General features: G+C 39.5%; 1 protein-coding gene and 1 pseudogene across 5 annotated transcripts in view; both read right to left on the bottom strand.

Annotated features, from left to right (window-relative positions):
* Dnajc5b (DnaJ heat shock protein family (Hsp40) member C5 beta) overlaps window positions 1-20,885 on the bottom strand; it is a 99,416-nt gene that overhangs the window by 20,712 nt on the left and 57,819 nt on the right. For all 5 annotated transcript variants that reach the window (XM_021158366.1, XM_021158367.1, XM_021158368.1 and 2 more), the window contains 2 exons: window positions 10,880-11,093; window positions 7,414-7,585 (listed from right to left, as the gene is read on the bottom strand). In XM_021158366.1, coding sequence (XP_021014025.1) covers window positions 7,414-7,585; window positions 10,880-11,093 — 386 coding nt within the window. The remainder of the gene's footprint in view (window positions 1-7,413; window positions 7,586-10,879; window positions 11,094-20,885) is intronic.
* On the bottom strand, window positions 935-7,143 carry LOC110290958 (annotated as a pseudogene).

Genomic DNA, 20,885 nt, shown 5'->3' with positions numbered 1-20,885 from the left:
ATTTTCATTTCTTAATTTTTAAATAATAGAAATATATAGGAGTTAGATGTCAGGAAATAGGTAAAATTATAATTTAAATAAAGACAATCAGCATTTTTTAAATGTGTAAAGTTAGCCAAACTTTAATGCAGTAAAAACACAGATGGAGCTGGTGGCTGCCTGATGCAAACACTAAAGCCACACTGCCCACTGCACACATCCTGTCAGTTCCTCTAGCTGCTCACCCATGCTCCACATGGCAGCGCTCTCGGATCCAGAATGAACGGCTCAGAGCGAGGATTTTAGACAATTACAAGTATGATCCATTAATTACAAGTGATGCCCTGCCAGGATAACATCCTTTAGGATAGGGCTGAGGACACAAGGCCTGTGAAAGTAAGACCCTCACACTGGCAGGGTGAGTATAAAACAAATTTTGGCCCACTGAGGTCACAAGGTTCAGTGCCATCAGGTGTCTCCTCAGAACCTGATGGCCTCTCAAGAAGTAAGGACTGGGACACTCTCCTGAGTGTGTCGGCAGCTTTCCCAGTGCCCAGCTTTCCTGAAACAGAATAGCTTACTGCTAAAATGTACTGCCAGATCAGTGGGAATAACAATCAGACTGAAACTTTGTAGCATAAATGTGCTAAAAAAACATTATTCCCAATCCACAAGTTGTTTTCTCAAATTGAGAAATATTCTATAAAATCAGTCTTATAAAAAGTTCAAATTACGCAAACACCTAAAAATAATAAAAAAGAAAGGACATTATGGAAAAGTCACGACCACCATGATTTACACCCTAGAGTGCTTCTTTACCCTAACAAATCCTATTTACAGAGAATGTGTACACTGTGATTGCAAAGGCACGCATGGAATGTGAGTGGTTTGTATAGAAAGATCATATCCTTCACAGCATTTTGCATCACTAGTAAAACGACTAGGTGGTGATATATCATTGGCGTGAAAGAGCCCGTGACTGTAAGGGGAGAAACATCTCACTTGAGTTTCCACAACGTACCCCCTCTTCCAACGGAAGGTCTGAGGGCAAAGGGGGAGCCCCAGGGTCCCCGGGTCTAGGAAGAGTGGCTGACGAGAAGCTGCTGTTTTCAGTCCTGCCAACTTCCAGGACTGGCAAGTTCAGGGACAAGGTCACAGAGAAGAAGGGAGCGGTGCTGGACTCTCCCTCCGGGTGGTACAGGACAGTGGATGCTCTCTGTTTCTCAGAGAGATTGCTCTCATCTGAATTGCACCTAGAGAGGCTGTTGGTGGCTCCAGCTGCAAAGGGCTCACAGCTGCTGCACTTCAGGCCTTTGAAGTAATATTCCAGTTTTATATTCCGAAGCCTTAGCACCTCATCCGTTATCTTTTGAATCAGGAAGCTCTGTGTTTTCTCCCTGCGATGGATTCCACAAGGGTGTCCAGGCCCCTGGGGTTCTTCTGTAAGTAGTCTAACAACTTCCCAGCCCGTTTTCTACTTGAAGTTCGGCAAGAAATTTCTTCCGTGTCTTCTCTACTTAGTTTTTTTTTTTTTTTTTTTTTTTTTTTTTTTTTTTTTGCACGTAGATGATCAAAATGTCTCTCAGCTATGATTTTCTCACACAGGTAAACATGTAAATTCTCTAAAGCGTCCTTCTTCACTTCAGTCAAGTCCTCCTCCGTGAGGGACGAGGGACGGTGCGGGAGCTCCCATGGCCGAGGCTGGGATGGCGTACTTAGCCACCCAGGCTAAGGGCTTGGGCCTCCGGGAATCAGGCTGTAACTTGGGGGGTGGGGGTGGGGGTGGGGGTGGGGAGGGCTAGAAACAGAAGGGGTGGGGAACGGCCCGCAACCTGGTTTTTTTTAAAAGATGAGTCTCTTCTAAAAAGGATTTGAGATTTCAAATATGGATTTTTATAAATTAAGAAATATAACATTTTATAATTTGTTTTTTAGATTGAAATTTGAAGTGGTCGATTACTTAATTCAATGGAAAATACACTTTTTCTTTTCTTTTTCTTTTTTTTTCTTAGATATTTTATTTATTTACATTTCAAATGTTATCACCCTTCCCAGTTTCCCCTCCAGAAACTCCTTATCCCATCCTCCCTCCCCCTGCTTCTGTGAGCTAAGTCCTATTCTTTTCCTTTTCTGCATTTTTTAACTGTTTGAGCATTTCATACATGCATATAATGTGTTTTAATCAAATCCAGCATTCCCTCTCTTCCAATCTCTCCCCAAGCTACTTCGTGTGTGCCTTCCTTCCTCGCAACTCATGGAGTGCAGCAAAGATTCCCACATGGACATGGATAGAAGCCCAGCTACTAGAGCAGTGGTTCTCAACTTGTGGGTCTCAACCCACTTCGGACTGAACAACCCCTTCACAGGGGTTGCCTAAGACAATCAAAAAACACAGATATTTTCATTATGCTTTATGACAGTAGCAAAATTACATTACAAAGTAGCAACATAAAAAATGTGTATTGTTGGGCGTCAAAACGCGAAGAACTGTAAAGGGTTGCAACACTAGGAAGCTCGAGAACCACTGTTCTAGAGCATGATCCAATCTCCCCAAGGCTCATGGATCATTGAAGGGGTTGGAAAGACTCTAACAGTCAGAAGTAGTGGACTTTGTAGAGAAACAATATTTTCTGATATGACAGGCCCATATGAGTTCACAGAGGCTACAGCTGTATTTACAAGACTAAGCCAGTCATGGGGAATGGGGAAATATCATGAAGTCCAAACTCTTACTAACTTCTGTTCTCTCTTTGGTTGATTTAGTAAGGTCTGAGAGGGAAAAGTTCAGCAGTTGCTAGCTTTTTATCTGGAAGGAAAATATCTTCATATTAGATTTATTATATTTCATATTTTAGCACTTCTGAATAAAGAAATAACAGGAGGAAGAGGTGCTGCCTTTCACTAAAATCAGTATTTATGAACAAAAGATTAAATTTCCAGCTATAATCTTCATCTGTGAGTCAAATTTCCAAGCACAGGATATTTACATATATAGCACTTAGATGAATGGTTACTATAAACTGCCAGTTGCCACATGAATCTCCACACTGTTCTATTATACCTCAATTAGCTCTTCCTTCTTTCTCCTTCCTAGAGAAATGTGTTCAGTAGCACCTTCAGTCAGACCACAGGCCAAAAAGAACAACCCCCAAAGTCTGTTCTTTCCTCCTTACCGGTCTTCACTTGCATTAAAATTATCAGTAAGTTACATATGTCTCTGAATTAGTGGAATGTAAATATGAACCTAACTATTGCAACTGACCACAAATGAAGCATAGATTCTCACAATCAGATGTTATGTGAGCAATGGTGGTTCCAGTGTACAGTTAATGAGACTTAGGCCATAGAGACTCCTACCAATACAGAACCTTTTAAGAGTCCATTTGCATAGACCTGAAACAAAAGTCATTCTATCAAAACCAGACGAAGCACAGCCTCTTTCCACATTGACCTTTTCATGACATCTCTTTTTGACAATGGATACAAAAACATATTAAGAGATTTAGATAAGGAGAAACACAATTGAAGAGGGGAGGTGGTGAATCAGTCATTTAACCACCATTCAATGGGGCTTAATTTTGTAGTTTGCAGCAAGCAGTGTATAGCTAGTTATTGCTACTCCTACAGCTCACTATGCCAACCCATGTGCTAGGAGGACATTAAAACCCATGCCAGACACTGTGACACATCGTCTGAATGTGTCCTCTGGGCTCTGAGACCAGGAGGATCAGGTGTTGTGACATCAACATGGTCTGAAATGTACAGAGTAAAATAGTTGTCTGTGGAAAATTCTTCCAAATCTTACATATACAATATACATAGTCAACATGAGCTTTAAAGCTAGATGAAACTATTATAATTCAATAATAGTAATAAAAATAACAATTATAATAAACAAGTAAGTTTTGTTTGAATACAGTAGAGAAAAGGAAGAGTTGTTTTTATATTTTCAACAGAAAATTATATTGTAAATTTGTTATATGGATATGCAATCAAAGAATATACCACAGACAAACTAGGTGGTTAAATGACTGATTCGCCACCTCCCCTCAATTTTGTGACATACTCATGATTATTTGTCCACTTTTAAGCTCATTAATTCATCATGATTACTTTAATTTAAAACAAATACTGATATTCAGAACTGTGTGCTATTCTCGTAAAGAGGTCTGGCCAGATTGCATAAATTTCAAGAACCATAAGACTTGGGTCACCTTAGCATAAAATCTTTCAAATGTTTATTAAAAAAAAAAGCCATTCCTGTGTCTTAAGGATTCTTTAACAGTGGTATAAGATTACCGACCTGACCTCTGCAATGGAGTTGGTAGTTCTGGATGTCAGAACAGCCAGAGGAACACAGACCCATCACCAATCACCCAGCAGGGAGTAGCTCTGGGGAGAATCTGGCACCTAGTGTAAGATTCTGTTCCAGAAAAAGAGATCTTTCCACCAAGGTCTCTGAAATGACCTGCAGGAGCTTTTATCCAACTTTTTCAGGTAAGTATGGATGCTGGACTTGGGAGATCTGGGTTCAATTCACTCAGATTTAGCTTTCCTACTACAAATGCGAAGCTAAGGAAGAATTAGAAGTGCAAAGGCTTGCAAGTAGAGATACCACAATGAGACCCTTGACTTTGCATTCTGACTTATAAATTATAAAGATGCTTTAACCTAAAATAAAAAATAAAGATGAAAAGTAAAGACAATGCCACCATAGCCACTGTCTGTCCCTCCCTGTGCTCTGTCCATGGCTGAGTATTGGGTATTGATCATTTGGTCCACATATAGTAGTCCCGCTGACAGGATATGTCAATGCTGCACTGCCAATTACCAGCCTCAGATTGGAGAGGGGTTCTGAGGCAAGGGGTGTCTGAGAGTGGCAAAAACAAAGGACTTAAAGTCAAATTGTGGGTCCAAGCTGGTGGCCTATGTTCTCTTTGAGACAGCTTCTCAGGTTGTTTTCTCTTCGTTCTGCTTTCTCTGAAGATCTCCATACAGCTCGCTGTCTCTTCTCTGCTTGAAATAGTTCTCCAAGCAGTTCTTTCTTGCTATTCTCACAAATTTCTCTGGACATCTCATCTCTTGCAGATCATAAGTTCAGTCTTTTATTTTGTATATCAATCGAGTCATTTACTCCAGGTTTTCTTTTGATACCCTATGAATCACCATCTCTTGAGCCCAGCCCCTTGATTCTTAGGTAACAGCAAGCACACATTTCTTTTTGAACATTGAGAAAGAATTCAGAGATCTGCCTGCCTTTGTTAAGCAGAGCTGATAAACTAACTTGCTGGGTGGGACTCTGCCATGAAATTACCATTTCCACCACATCTCTGTATTTGCCTGCTTTTTTATCTTTCTGAGAAGCTGGGTCATTATTGCAGCTACCTTTGTTCTTTTAGATTTGTGAAGCACCTCAATATATTCATATTGCATTCTTTTTTTTTTTTTGCATAGTTGAGAAATGAGATATTTTCAAACTCATGTTTTTAGAGTTCTTTCCCACAGGATTAAGGGCTGTCCTGAAGGTGCCACTGGTTATCATTTTGCAAAGACATTAGCCACACCTTCACCTCCCAGACTCATGCTGTCTCTGATTACTATGGAGTTATTAACATTATCAGGGAGGTCATTCCTTGAAGGGGGAACATTAAAATATGTACAATATTATACAAATGAGCCCTGTGCCCACACCAGCCATCCATTGACACTCATGGAGGACCCATGCCTTGTTGGCCCTGTCCCAGGTGTGGGAGACAAGTCCTTTCACCCCAACCAAGGCCATGCTGGACTCCACATTGTACCTACAGAGAGTAAAAACATTACACCACACCTCACAGACTTCCCATGCCATTTCACCTCTCCCCTTATATGAACTGTCGTTTCAGTTTTATTAAAGCCAGTTTTCCGGCTTTCCTGTTAAGGTACACACAGAGAAAAATGAGTGGTAGTCACAGAATGGCATGCAGCATATTCTTCATTATTCTTAAGCACCTCTTTCACATATTATATGAGACCTGTGCCCAGGAATTGTCACTCGTGAGCACATCTGCCTATTGAGAAGGCCTTCCCATATAATCAGCACTGCTTAATTGATTTGTTAGTGATTTTATTTGCCTGTTCATTCTGTATTAAAAGATTCAATATTTGGTTACTTTCTATACAAAATAGTGCAGAGTAAATGTACACTACTTTCAATGTACAATAATTTCACCATTAGTCGACAGTTTAGTTCCAATATCAGTAACAAGAAATGTCTAGGAATATTTCTAGCTCAATAACCATGCCCATTGCAAGACATTACAGTTTTCAGGAAGGAAAAAAAAAAAGCTTAGAACAAAACAAAACAAAACCTCTACCCTCTCTGGACTCCCAGTTCTGAGAGTATGGAATTCAGGACTAGTCACATAATTAAACACACTCTTTTGCTGGACTCTGGGTGCTTCATTCACGCATGATGTTATTAGCTTCACATCTGATAAGAAATACAAGGCATACAGAAGCCTTTAAAAAGTTTCTGGTGCTGTTTAAGTGTGACGAGAGAACGACAGAAATACACCATACTGATTCTCGTAATCCTGGAAAAGTGTGCCTCTTACAGTTATCCAGTAATTCTTTTAGCTGTTTGTTGGGAACTTAGGAGTGGGATTAGTAATAAGTCTGAAACCCAAGATAATAATATACTCCACAGAAAACGGACAGTGAGAATTGCTTCTAGAAACCAGGACAATGGCAGTGTGATCCCTGCTTGTTTAAACAAAGACATTGTTCAAAGACCATAAACTATCTCTGGTATTTTGAACTCTGAGAATTTTTTCTTTTACATTCTTTTTTCTTTTTACTTTCTGGGTAGAATAAACTTAAAGTATGAAGCAATGTAGCACAGTGATGTGTGCACACTGATGGGAAGCAGAGGTGACTGAGCAAGCAGAGTTTGTTCTCCATGCTGCTTTATGGCTATCTTTGAGTGGACAAAGAAGCTACATTCCAGAAGAAGAAGGGGTCCTAAATCATCACACAATAATACAAAGGAAGAAAAGCCACGGTTGACTGTCAGTCCCTTGTATTTCAAAAGAGATCCTAAAGACTGAAGTGTATCTTCTGGGAGAAACTTCTACCTTAGCTCTCTGTCCCTGGGCACTCTTACCCTAACTTCCCTGAACCCATAGCTCATTTCTCTTATAAAGAGACAGCAAACTATACCATGATGATGTTTATCATTATCACAGGCAGTTCATGGTTTCTCTCTAATGTTAAATCTAACCTTTCTCTAGGCTCAGTCAAGATAAATGCCCTTTGTCTTCTCCTAAACTGCCCACAAAAGCTGGTAGTTTGGAGAAGAGGCTGGCTCTGTGTGGTTATTGTTTCACTTTAGTAAGACCTGGTCTATAGTCGGAGGTAACAATGCCCAGTACCTCTAATCTCATTTCACCCTACCTTTCTCCATGTCAGTTCTGATCTGCTCCTCAAGGTCCTCTGGTGACACATAGAACTCCTCTTCTGGTGTCGATGATTTGGGCCGACAATGTCCACAACAACAGTTGCAGCAGCAGCAAAGGCAGCAACAAAAATAGCAGCCGGTCAAGAGGCCAATGATGATGAACAGGGTCTAGGGTAAACAGAGGCCAAGTGAAGTCTGAGTCACTGGCATGAGGGACAAGATGACCCCAGACACAAAGTCTGTAAGTGTATACCTCATAGGATTAATGAGACCCCAACATCCCCTGCTTGTCACACACTCGTTCTTATCCTTACCCCCATGTAAGCTATCTCTTAAGTTCCTTTAAAATAACTTTTTCTCACAAATATTTGTGCAAATAAAACCTAGAGGAAATTACTTTCAGCCAGAGTAACATAGTTTGGAACTTCCTTCTTTTTCTTAGGCTATTAAGAGAGCTAAGAGCAAAAGAAAAATCAGACCAGCACTAGATAGGATATTCCTTGGTCAGCTGAGCTCACCAAGCTCACTTGTTCAATGAAAGTAAGTTCTTACCACATAGAAGAGCTGCCTTCCCTGCCACATGCAAGTGCCTGTTAGTACCCAGGTCCTGCACAACCTCTCCAAAAGATCCCTACATCCTCCCTCTCTTCTCTATCTGAGTCAGGGTTCTTTGCACATCCTGCTCACATCTCTGGTGTGGATACTTCATTGGCCATTCTCCTTCTGCTCTTGCTATATGCAACCCTTGTTCCCTGGAGCTTTGGCAGCACATCTGCTGCCAGCTCTCTCAGCAGTAGCACAACCCTGTGTCTGCCATACAGCTGGATATTCCATATGGATTTGCATGGCTAAACATTCCTGACCATTGTTCAGCTTATACCCATCTGCTCTCTAAGATCACCTCAAAAATCACCTTTATGTTGACTTGCTTGTTCCTATTCCAAAATGGCTGCCTATCCTTTTTATTCCAACTGTATGCCATACCACTCAGATCTCCAATCCCTTATTGCTGATGGTATGGAGCAGAGATTGCTTGACAGGAGTGTCTTATAGGCTACAATCATTAGTCATCCTTTACCCCATCTGCCTAGTGAATTAGTACCTGACATGTTGCAGACGTCTAATTCCTACCGAATTAGTGAGTATACAAAGTAATACGCAAACAAATGGTTTGTTCCTCCCAGGAAATAGCATCAAGATTTCCCTATAAGCACAAGTGGTTTGCTCATTAAACAGAAAACACTTTCTTTGACTTCTCCAATCTGAAATTCCAAGAAATCCATTTTTTTTTTTTTGGTAACCAAACAAAATCAAGTTTATTATAATAAATGAAGTTTGTACATCTTAAAATTTAATGCAGACTCTATATAATCAGTGACTGGGAGTGTGGCAATGGTTAAGATGTGAATGTGTATGTACACACTTCTTCAGTGACCTAAGAAGAATTCAAGCTTGACACCCACCCCTCGCCTCCTCTCCTTCTCAAGGTGTCACTACTCATTCTGGCTCCAGAAATGAGGATGGAGTCTCAGGATGGCTTGCGGTGGAGGACCTGTGGTTACACACACTTACGGTCTCTTTGCATGTTGTTGTATGTCATTATGATTTCATCATTTTAGGGAAAATTTAAACCCCCACTTGCCTCTAAGACTCCCTGTGAGCATTCCCCAGCCATGGCCCTCTAAGACCCCAGTTCTTCTTCACCTATATTTTTCCTCTTTCTTTGAACTGTACAACTGCCCTAAGTTTTCTGAAAATCTCCTTTTCATCCCCATCCTGTTCCTTTCTCCAGGGAAATCCCCTTTTTGGGAAAGTCTTACTTCATCCCTTACCATATGTGATATACAATATATATTAGTAACTATTAGTTCCAAGCAGGAACCTGGTACTTTTTAAAAGTACCTTTTAATGGTACATTGTTTCATTTATATGGAACATATTTAATGCCACTTAGGTAAGTGCTATGCAGTTGAGCTTTGGTGCAGCAGCAAAGGAAAGTATACTTCTTTGTAAGGAGCCATGCCTGGCATGGCTCTGTGATTGAAGTTTATCTAGAGAAATTTTGATCAGTTTCTTCAGCTTCCTGAACAACAAAATTGCTTCTCATCTTTAGACAAACAAAATACAATATCAGGTAAGCATGTGAGATTATCTGGACTGCAGATGTTTCTTCTCAAGGGAACAGTGTCATATCTGGAAGGCAGGTTCCTACGCAGCCCCACCAAAGCCCACTTTGTTGTGTGAATGCTAGTCTGCCCTCATTGATTCTGTGGTCAGAATGTACCTTCTCACCACATGGTCAAAATTCATTCAGCACCATCTCTTTATCCCAAGTTTCCCACGAAGGAAGGAGAAAGGATATCTAAGACAGTTAGGAGAAGACAAGTGGGGCTTTGTGGTTCAGACTGTCTCTCCATGCTTACTATGAAAACATATCCTCTTTCCCATCAAATTCAATATAGGGAGGTTAAGAGGGAGAAAACAGTAATCAAAATTCTATTCAACATGAATTCTGCCTTTTCTAAAGCGAACTTTTTTTTAGTTAGTATTTTCCACAACATACATGAATGTCAACTGCCCACAAAATGCATTAATGGAACATATGTCTATTTTATATGTAATATACATTATTACATATACATATGCATATTACATATATACTATATGTACCATTACATATATATACAATATATATTATAATATGTAATATAACTCTATATGCAATAGAATCCTATATGGATAGAACAATGTCTGTTCTATATGTAAAACTATTGCTTTTATCATAAAGAACACTAAATTTCATAAAAATATAAAACCACCAGCAAATGTGTATATATTAGGGATTCCTGGGAAAAGAAGCAAAATTACCACTACAATTCTGATTGTGCTGTTTTAAACATATTGCCTTTTTCTTAGCCAGGTAGCTATCAATCTCTTGTCTTCTACCACTTAATTCTCACTTTTCCTCTCATTTTCTTCTCTGCCACCTCAAGGCAGGCTCCAGCTGAGCCTGTAACATAATTACCACCCATCTTCCTAGGTATTGTCTTTGCTGATGTAGCCTATGCTATAGATAGTAAAGTACATGGCTAAATTTATCTTATAATAATTTATTAAATAGTTGTCACACTAATAAATTATTTTTAGTTTTGAAAAATGAGTCAGTTCTTAATTAGTCACCATGGGGGGAAAAAGGGAGCAGTCAGAATTAACCTGAAGCTCCATACTCAGATATAATTAATGTCTAGAAGTCTGTTAAGTCATGTTGAATTTCATAATTAATTGATGGACTAAAGAAAAATGGTCTCCAAATAACAGCTTTCAGAGGAAGTGATGTCTCATTTTATTTACAAGAGTTTAACAGAAGGAAGGTTGGTCTTTCTTTGAGATAGGGTCTAACAAGATGAATAATACCATTATTTTTCTAGGAAATTGCTTTTGAGGGAAAAAAAAGTGATTTACCTTTGCCCACCAGCTTGACAGCATGAAGTATGTGTTAACGTTTTCATCTCCAAATTGTTCGGCCACGTAGAGTCCCAGCGATCCATACTTGTCATATATGTTTCTCTTTGAGGTGTCGGTGAGGATTGTGTGGGCATTGTTGATTTCTTTAAACTTCTCAGCAGCAGATGGGTCATCTGGATTCTTGTCTGGATGGTGTCGCAGGGCTAATTTTCTTTTAAAAATTAAAAGCAAGGAGAAAAGTGTTAGCTCCCTATCAGAAATTACAACAGTACTTTATAAAGACAGTGTTCACTTGTACATTCTTTATTTGTACACTTTCAATGGGATGCTATGTTTCTAAGTTCTCATTAAATGATGCTATTTGGTCCCAGTATGCAAAAACTATTACATTGCTTCTCCCTCTACATCTTCAAAGGAATCCTCACTAAGGGAATAAAGGCTGTGGCTGAGATAACCTACTATTGGCAAATGAAGATGATTGTAGTCCACTCCAACACATGGAGGTATTTATGGATTCTAGTTTACACTAAAATTTCACTTAGAACCTGTAAAGCTATCTAGAATGGCAGAATCTCATGTTACATACTCTCAAAGTTAAAGCATAAAGATATCTTAACTTTATATTACCATGAGCAAACATTAGGGTTCCTTCATAAGTGCCCTACATGATGTCTTTATCACTTTTTATGTTTCTGAACAAACTATTGATTTCTGTTGCTTCCAAGTATGCATTTGACTTCTTTCCACAGGGATCTTTCTACTTCCAATAGCCTGGGCATCGACAGTTGTGCATATAAGGCTCTTCCTCCTTCCCATGGGGAGGATAAAGCTGATGCTGAGGGTATCATCTGTGGTCTGACTTGAGTGGGATGTCTTGGATTGATGTTAAGTGTACTCAGCTATAAAAAGCAACCTGTGAAGTGGATTTAATGAGTTAGCCATGCAGCCTCCTAGCCAGTAGCCATTTCTCTGACTTCTGTCAAGAAACAATTCAAATGATTAAAGCCGTGTTCAAAATTGAGCCTTCAATTTCTTTCTCCATAAAAAAAAAAATCAATTGCATGACTCTCAGTTAAAATCCCACAGGACTGTTCTCCCCTAGGAGGCCATCCTGAGTGTGCATATGCATTTACTGTATTGATCCGGACAGAATGTGTCACTATAGTGTTATAGTAAAAGCCTGTATGCAGAACAGAAGAGTAGGACATATCTTAAAAACCAACCTGTAAAGCTAAATGAAAAAAAAGACCACACCTATTAAAGTATTCAGTAAAATACTTGCAAACTGAAACTAAGAACGCATCACAAAAACCATCCATCATGTCCAAGTAGCCTTCACTCCAGATATTCAGAAATGGTTCAGCGTATGGAAATCTGTTAATGTAATCCATCACATAAAGAAACTGAAAGAAAAAGTGATCATCTCAGATGCCGAAAAAGCACTGAACGAAATCTAACAGCCCTTCATAATAAAAGCCAGAAAAGATCAAGGAAAAAAGGGACATTTAAACATAATGATGGCAGTATATAGCAAGCTGATAGCCAACATCAAATTAAATAGAAAGAAACTTAAAGCAATTCTACTAAAACTAGGGACAAGACTGTACACTCTCTCCAAATCTAGTCAATATAATACTTTAAGTTTTAGCCAAAACAATAAGACAACTAAAGGAGATCAAGGAGATAAAAATTGGAAAGAAAAAAAAGTTTCCCTATTTACAGATGATATAATAGTATACACAAGCAACCCCAAACATTTTACCAAGGAACCCCTACATAGGCTGGTAAAGATCATCAGTAGCCCTTCTATATGCAAGTGATAAATAGGCTGAGAAAGAAATCAGAAAAACATCTTTCAGAATAGCCGTATGTAACATATCTTGGTGCAACTCGAACCAAGCAAGTTAAAAACCTGTATGACAAGAACTTCAAGTCTTTGAAGAAAGAAGTTGGAGAATATATCAGAAGATGGAAAGATCTTCCGTGCTCATGAATAAGTAGGATTAACATAGTGAAAATGGCCATCTTACCAAAAGCAATCTACAGGTTCAGTGCAATCCCCATCAAAATTCCATCACAATTTTCTTTACAGACCTTGAAAGAACAATACTCAACTTCATATGGATAAGCAAGAAACTCAACTGAAACAGTTCTGTACTTTAAAGGAACTTCTGGAGCTATCACAGTGCCCAATTTCAAGTTGTACTAATTAATTGCAATAAAAACTGCAAGGTACTGGCATAAAAGCAAGTAAGTTGATCAATGGAATCAAATTGAAGAACCAGAAATAAATCCGCACAACTATGGACATTCGATTTTTGGGGGGAAAAAGCCAAAATTATACAATTAAAAGAATAAAGAATCCAACAAATGGTGCTGGTCTAACTGAATGTCTCCATGTAGGAAAATGCAAAAGATCCATATTTATCCCTGCACAAAACTCAAGTCCAAGTGGATCACAAACTTCAACATAAAACCAGATACACTAAACCTGAGAGATGAGAAAGTGGAAAATAGCCTTGAGTACAGCACAGGAGACAACTTCCTAAATGGAGCACCAACTGTGTGTAAGCACTGAGATTGAAAATTAACAAATGGGACCTCATGAAACAGACAAGCTTCTGTAATGGCAAGAACACCTTCAAAGAGACAAAACAGCAGCCAACAGATTAGAAAAAGATCTTCATCAACCCCACATCTGACAGAGGGCTGATATCTGAAATATATAAAGAACTTAAAAATCTAGACTTCACAAAAGCAAATGACCCAATTAGAAAGAGATAAAGAGAGAATTCTCAACAGCAAAATCTGATATGTCCAGGAAGTATTTAAATAAATGTTCAGCACCCTTATTCATCAAGGAACTGCAAATCAAAATGACTCTGAGAATGCATCTTACACTTGTCAGAATGGCAAAGATCAAAACAGAAGTGACAGCTTGTGCTATCCAGGATATGAAGCAAGGGGAACACTCCTCCATTACTGGTGGGAGTGAAAACTTGTACAGCCACTTTGGAAACTTATATGGTGGTTTTGCAAAAAAATTAGGAATAGTTCTACCTTAAGGCTGTTATACCAGTTATACCACTCCTGGGCATGTAGTCAAAGGACATTCCAGCATACCACAAGGATACTTACTCAACTCTTGTTTGGAGCAACTTTATGCATAATAGTCAATTACTGGAAATGACCTAGATGTCCCTCAATAGAAGAATGAATAAAGAAAATGTGGTATATTTACACAATGGAGAATTACTCTGCTGTTAAAAACAATGAGACCATGAAATTTCCCAGCAAACGTATAGAACTAGAAAAGATCATCCTGAGTAAGGTAGCTCAGACCCAGAAAGACAAACATGGTTCATACTCATAAGTGGATAATAGCCATAAAGTAAAGGATAACCATTTTATAATCCCAAACCCAGAGATGCTAAGCAAAAAGGAGGGCTCAAGGGGAATGGGGAGGCACACGAATCTCACTGTGAAGGAGAAATAGAATAGGTATCTCAGGAGATGGATGGGAGGAGGGGTCTACATGAAGTGAGGGTGAGAGTGAGGATGGGAACAGGAAGGACCAAATGGAGGGAGAGAGTCGTGGGTTAGACAACTGGAATCAGGGTGGTGGTGTATCTTTGGGACAAGCTAGAAATTTAGTACAATGGAAACCCCCCAGGAATCAATAAGGGTGACACTAGTTAAGTCTCCTAACAGTGGGGGATATGGAGCCTGAACTAACCATCTCCTGTAACCAGGCAAGACTTCCAGTGGAGATACTGAATCACCAACCCAGTCACAAAACCTCTGATCTATAAGTTGTCCTGTCTACAAGACTTGCCAGGATAAAAGTAGAACAGAGGTTGTGGGAGTGGTCAACCAATATCTGGTCCAGCTTGAGACCTATACCACGAGAGGGAGTTCACTCCTGACACTGACTGAAGGTCCAGGATTCAGAGAGTGGATAGCCCAGAGACCTAACATAGAACTAATCATGACAAAAAAAAATTAATGAAATGATTTCTAATGATATTCTGCTATATTCATAGTTCAGTAACTAGCCCAGTTATCAGAGAGGCTTCACCCAGTAACTGATGGAAATAGATGCAGAGACCCACAGCCTAGCATTAGGCAGAGCTTGGAGAATCCTATGGAAGATGAGGAGGAAAGATTGTAGGAGTCAAAGGGGTCAAGACCACCACAAGAATAACCATAGAGTCAACTAACCTGGGTTCATAAGTGGCTCACAGAGACTGAATCACCAATCAGAGAGCCTACATATGACCTATGCCCTCTGCACATACATTACAGTTACACAACTTGGTCTTCTTGTAGGACTCAGGGGCTGTCTCTGACTCTGTTGCCTGCTTTTGGGACCCTTTCTTCCTATTGAGTAGCCTTGTCCAGCCTTAAGAGGAGAGGGGGGTGCCTAGTCTTACTGCAATGTGATATGCCAGGGCTAGTTGATATCCATGGGAGGCCTACCCTTCCCTTTTTAAAACAGAGAAACGGAACATGTCCTTTGCTTTTAGCCAGGTAAAACACATTTCAGGATTCTGACCTCTAAAATTGAGGACTGAACCCAGGGCCTTGTGCAAGGAGATTCTTCACTTTGATTTATTTAATGTGTGCATATGTGGGCATGCACATTAAATATTTAAAACTGTATGTAAAGTGTGTCCTAGAAATTATTGTCAACAATCTGTCCTCATCCAGCTATTCACCTTAAATTCTATATAGTAAATGTTTTTATTTTTTTAAAAAATCACTTATTTTATGCACTAAAATTTGCTGATTAAAAGGTGGATGGATATTTTACATGCAACTAAGGATCATGGATGCTTAGGGAGTACCATAATGCTTGGGAATATAAATCCAGGTATAAAATCCATTCCACCACTCATCTCAGAACAAATAGAGAACAGAATAACTAGAGTTTATTAGTTTAAGTTTGGTTTATCAAAAAAAAAAGTGTGTGTGTGTCTTTTGCTTTCAGAGATATTTGGAGTACCTGTAAGTTCTTATAGCCAAAACTTCTGGTGTCATGGTTTTGAAATGTGGAATTGATGAGAAAGTCTTTGCTCCTAGCCCAAAGTGCTTGCCATTTTATAACCTTTTCAGTGTTCACTATAGGTGATTACTTGTGAGCTTGATATAACTATTCTTCCAGCAAGCATGACAAAGGCTTTTTTAGTATTATCCTATTTCACATGAGACTATACAGATAAGGATCTTGAGAATATACAGTTAAGGATCTTGCCCAGAGTCACACAGCTAAGGTGAGAAGCAGGCCCAAGGCACAATTAGACTCTCAGGCCATGTGCTTCAGTCTGTGTGATATGAGAGACTGCCTGAGTATTCTGAAATCAACAGTTCACCCAACATTACCTTCAGATATGCAATCTGAAAGATGCCTAAGGCAAAAGTGGGCAGGTGCTTCCAAGGCCTCTTGTAGTGATCAGGCAGAAGTTCCTGTGGTTGTGGACGACAGAACAGAGTCTTGATATATTTTGAGAGATTTGGATGTGGGGGTAAAAGGAAAAAAGATGAGGATAACAGCAAGGTTGAGGCCTTAGCAAACAGATTTGGTTACTACTGTTTGATGAAACAGCAAGGGACTCTCTTATACTGAAGATTTGATGGGGTCTAATGGTTCTATTTTGGATACTTGAGATGTGTATTAAAATATAAGTAAATCTCGAGAGCCATGAGTCCAGAGTTCAGAAGGAAAATACTGTAAGAGACCTACATTTAGAAGTTCTTGGTAGGCAGCTGATATTTACAATCATGAAACTACAAGAAAGTCCAAAAAAAGTGGTTCAAGAAGTCCAAAGACTGGGCTTTGAGATAGGATTTAAGAAAACCCAGCCATGCAGGGTAGGCACACCTAAAGCCAATCTATCTCAAACAAAATAAAACAAGACAAAAACCACACTTTAAAACAAGCAATAAAAAGCAAGGTTCAGTGAGATAGATGGGAAAATCTAGACAGTGCCAAGTCTTGGGATCCAGGGGAAGAAGATGTTCAAAGAGGAGCAATCCGGCAAACTGCTAAGACAGACAGACTGTAAAACGCCCAGGACTCAGAAAGACCAGACACAATGTCCTGGAAATCCTTCATACCAACCCCATACACATATGTTAAAGCATGTTCTAAAAGGAGGAAAGTAATGGTAAAAAAAAAAAAATTTAAAAAGCAGAAAAAAAGAAAATAGAAAAATGGGAAGTAACAACCAGAATTAAGTGTTTATGGTTGTACATTAGGATTACAGGATTTTTTTTTTTTTTGCTTTCTTTTTGCTTATGATAGTGTATATAGTACTTATATGTTTTTGTCAAAGCATCTTAAAGCTCCAGTGACAAGATGTATTCTTTTGAAACATCTGAAAATTCAGGTTTTGTTGCCTTAAGTGACCCATTACTGAGTCACAGGGAGTTCATAAACATAAAAGAAACGTTTTCTGAGTATGTATAGTGTTCTTGGTAGGGAGCATTCCCTCAAGCCTTCTTCCCGCAGCTGGCTTTGTGGTGTACCCTTCCTGGAATTTCACTGTGCAGCTTTTCCTTCTGGTAGTCCTCCAGGTACCATGTGTCATCTAACCCAATGGAAGGGCTGTGACCTCTGCCCAGAAGGGAAACATTCCCTGAAAAAGAATGGTTCTTACAAACCTTGCCTTGTCTCCAGGCTTCAGAGGAACACTGACACACTCCACCCAGACTACGGCAGAAGCCTGGCCTCCTCTCATTTGTTACCCTGTTGGAACTTTGACAGCTCACAAGGGCAGATGCACTCAGCCGTTTATCACACTCCCCTAACAATGGTGTTGGCTGATTTGGAGGGCTGGAACGCCTCCATCTGCAGCAAATCCAAGTCCTGGTTGTCAGCAGTGTTTTGACTCCTCTTGGCAGACACTCTTGGCTCTGAGTTTCCTTGGCACAGATGGCAAAGCAGGGGCAGCTGCCAAAATTACACAACTGCTCAAGCAGGTGAGCTCAGTGGCGCCCCACCTGCTTGGGGGTTACCTACAGATCAAGCAAGACATGAAAGGTTCTCTGGAAGCTCAGGTTGAGGAGGTGCTCGGACTCCATTTAAATACAACCATCACCTGTTTGTGTTAAAGGTATTCTTGCCATTTCTAATTTTACATGCAAAAGGGACATGATATTCAACTAGAATGTGAGAGTTCATTTCTAAACATTCCTGTGCTTCCCAAAAGTGAACTATAAGGGAGAAAAATAGGACGTCATAGCCAACACTCTCAGACGAGACCCACCTACTGTCATCCCAGCCTCTGAGTCACCTGGGGCTGATTTTGACCGGCTCACCCAGCTGTCCCTCCATGGGTTGAGATATCAGAGGAGAGCTTTTGGGATGACCTCAGCCACATTCTATTGTGGCTTGTTTGTGTCTCTAGCTGCCTTCCTCCTGCTGAACACATGTCTGCCTCCTTTTATTTATTATTTTTATGTTTATATCTATCTATCTATCTATCTATCTATCTATCTATCTATCTATCTATCTATCTAGGCTTTTCAAGACAGGGTTTCCCTGTGGAGCACTGGCTGTCCTGGAACTATTTTTGAAGACCACGCTGGCCTTGACCTTAAAGATCTACCTGCCTCTACCTCCCGAGTGCTCTGACCAAAGGCATGCACTACCACACCCGGCACATTTCTGCCTCTGAACTCAGTTTTTAATGTTGGTTATTATTGTGAATCTATCTCCATTTCTTCCTGACTTCTTTATTGAGCCATGACATGTGTGTTCTCTCTGACCTCAGAAGAAATCTACCTGCGGGGTGCTAAAAAGAAGAGACAGCAGCCACTGATATCTTCCCCTGTTCCAGAACCCTGTGGCAGAGCCAGTGCCAACTGTGCTTTTTGTTTCATTTTGTTTTGTTTGTCATTTTTCATCATAGTGGGTTTTTGTTTATTTTGAATATTCTTGTATTTTGTGTATCAATTTGGTTTTTGAGAGAGAGAAAGCATTGTATGGTGGGGGTGGGGTACAACCCAAAAATGAAATTGAGTGTGGAGGAATAAGGGGAGGGTTGGGAGAGAAACCGGGGAGAAACTCAGACCCTGTTTCAATAGAACAATCACTTGTTCTTTCATACACCTTTCACAGTGTATGAAAAAAAATTGATTCGAGACTATAGCCACAGCCTGAAATAAAGAGAGAGAAGCCTGGGATCATATTAGATCCTAGAAAACAGACCTTTGTCTAGAGAGGATTGCCTGTGGTGAGAATGAGACCAATAGTGGATACAGAGATGAGCCGCCAGAGCCACAGTTGGCAGAATCAGAAACCTGCCAACAGTGTGACCATGGAACATCTGAAGCTATGTGTGACAGTGGAGAATCGAGGCCCTTACACCCTCGTGGACTTGGGTGATGCACACGTGAAGATACAGAAAATGAGTACCATAACATTTGGGATGAACCAGCATCTTAATGTCTGTCTGATTCTGTACATGCCTATATAAACTAGTCTCTATATGTTTATGTTTTACATGTATACATATATATCTCTATATATGTGATATTATGATCTATAATAAAGCTAGTTATGTATTTTATATAGTTATATGTAGAAAGAAACATTTAGAAATAGTATATTTCTATCTTTTATAACTTTTAGTTTGGCTTTTAAAATTAATTTGTAGGGTCTAAGAAAATATTCTGTATGTGCTCCACATGAATCTTTCATTGATTATTTATACTGAATACATTTCCCTTTATTGCATTATTACTTAATGGTATCTTCTGGATAAAACTATTGTTTATTTTAAAGTTCTCTCCTCTTGATTTCTGGAGTCCTCTATATCCTGTTGGTCAACTTAGTCATCTCTAGGCACCCTAAGAAGCAAATTCCTTCACATAGTTCTGTAAAAGTTTTGGTCTAGGGTGGTGGAGTGGTAACAGGCAAGCCTGAGTTCCCAGGTCAGCATTCAGCACAGGGAACAGAGAGGTCTGGGCATGTCTGTGATAGACACAGTTTGTCAACTTATAAACACACATATTCACATATGTTGCCGAGACACTCTGTGCAAACTCTCAATCTTGGTTTTCATCTTTTTAATCATATTTGTTTTAAAATCTTTATCTCACAATTCTAACTACTCAAGTTCCCATAGTTCCATGACCTCACTTCTAACCCTGCTCTCTTGGCTTTCGTTATCTTTGTGTGATTAATATTGTATTTTAAAAATTTCCCAGAAGCAATATGAATATTAGGATATAATTTCAAATCACAGAGTATTTTACTTATGACTTTTAGATGTCTAGGGGACCATGTTAACCCAATATAATAAACCAATATTTTCTTCATTACACAGGTAACTAAGAGTTTAGTGGTAGCCATAGTGGTACCCACAACTAGGACCCTTAAAATAATAGCATTTTATTAATTAACTTACAGTATTATAGTCAGACCCAGATAGGTAGGACCAGTTTTTCTCAGCTCTACTTGCCTTTTTTGGGGACATTCAGTTAAGTGCTCAGCCTCCCCTGTACATGATTTCCCCATATGACTAAAAAGAGTCAAATTTCATAAACACTGTTAATTTAAACCAGATTGGAAAGCAGAAGCAGGTAGGCCATTTCAAGTTTTGAAATAGCCTTATGCATTATTTATTTTCAGATAGGCTGTCTTAGCCAAGGCTGACCTTGAATTCAATAGCGCCAAGGTCAACTCATGATTCCCCTTCCTCCACCTCCCAAGTTCTGGGATTATAAACCCATATCACAATCTCTTCTGATACACTAGTGAGAAACCTCAGAAACTCAGCCCTGATTCAAGAAGTCACCATAAAGCCAACTACTGAGGCCTACCAATGGAATTTTCCACCACAGATGGCTTCTGGTACTCTTAGACCTGTGCTGTGGTATTCCATAGGCTCAATAAATTTTCAGAATTCCCACCTTTGGGACATTTATGAGGTTTCTTCTTCTTCTTCTTCTTCTTCTTCTTCTTCTTCTTCTTCTTCTTCTTCTTCTCTCTCTCTCT

This window comes from Mus caroli, chromosome 3 (genome assembly GCF_900094665.2).
Source record: "Mus caroli chromosome 3, CAROLI_EIJ_v1.1, whole genome shotgun sequence".
NCBI lineage: Eukaryota > Metazoa > Chordata > Mammalia > Rodentia > Muridae > Mus > Mus caroli.
This window is presented reverse-complemented; position numbering and strand designations above follow the sequence as displayed.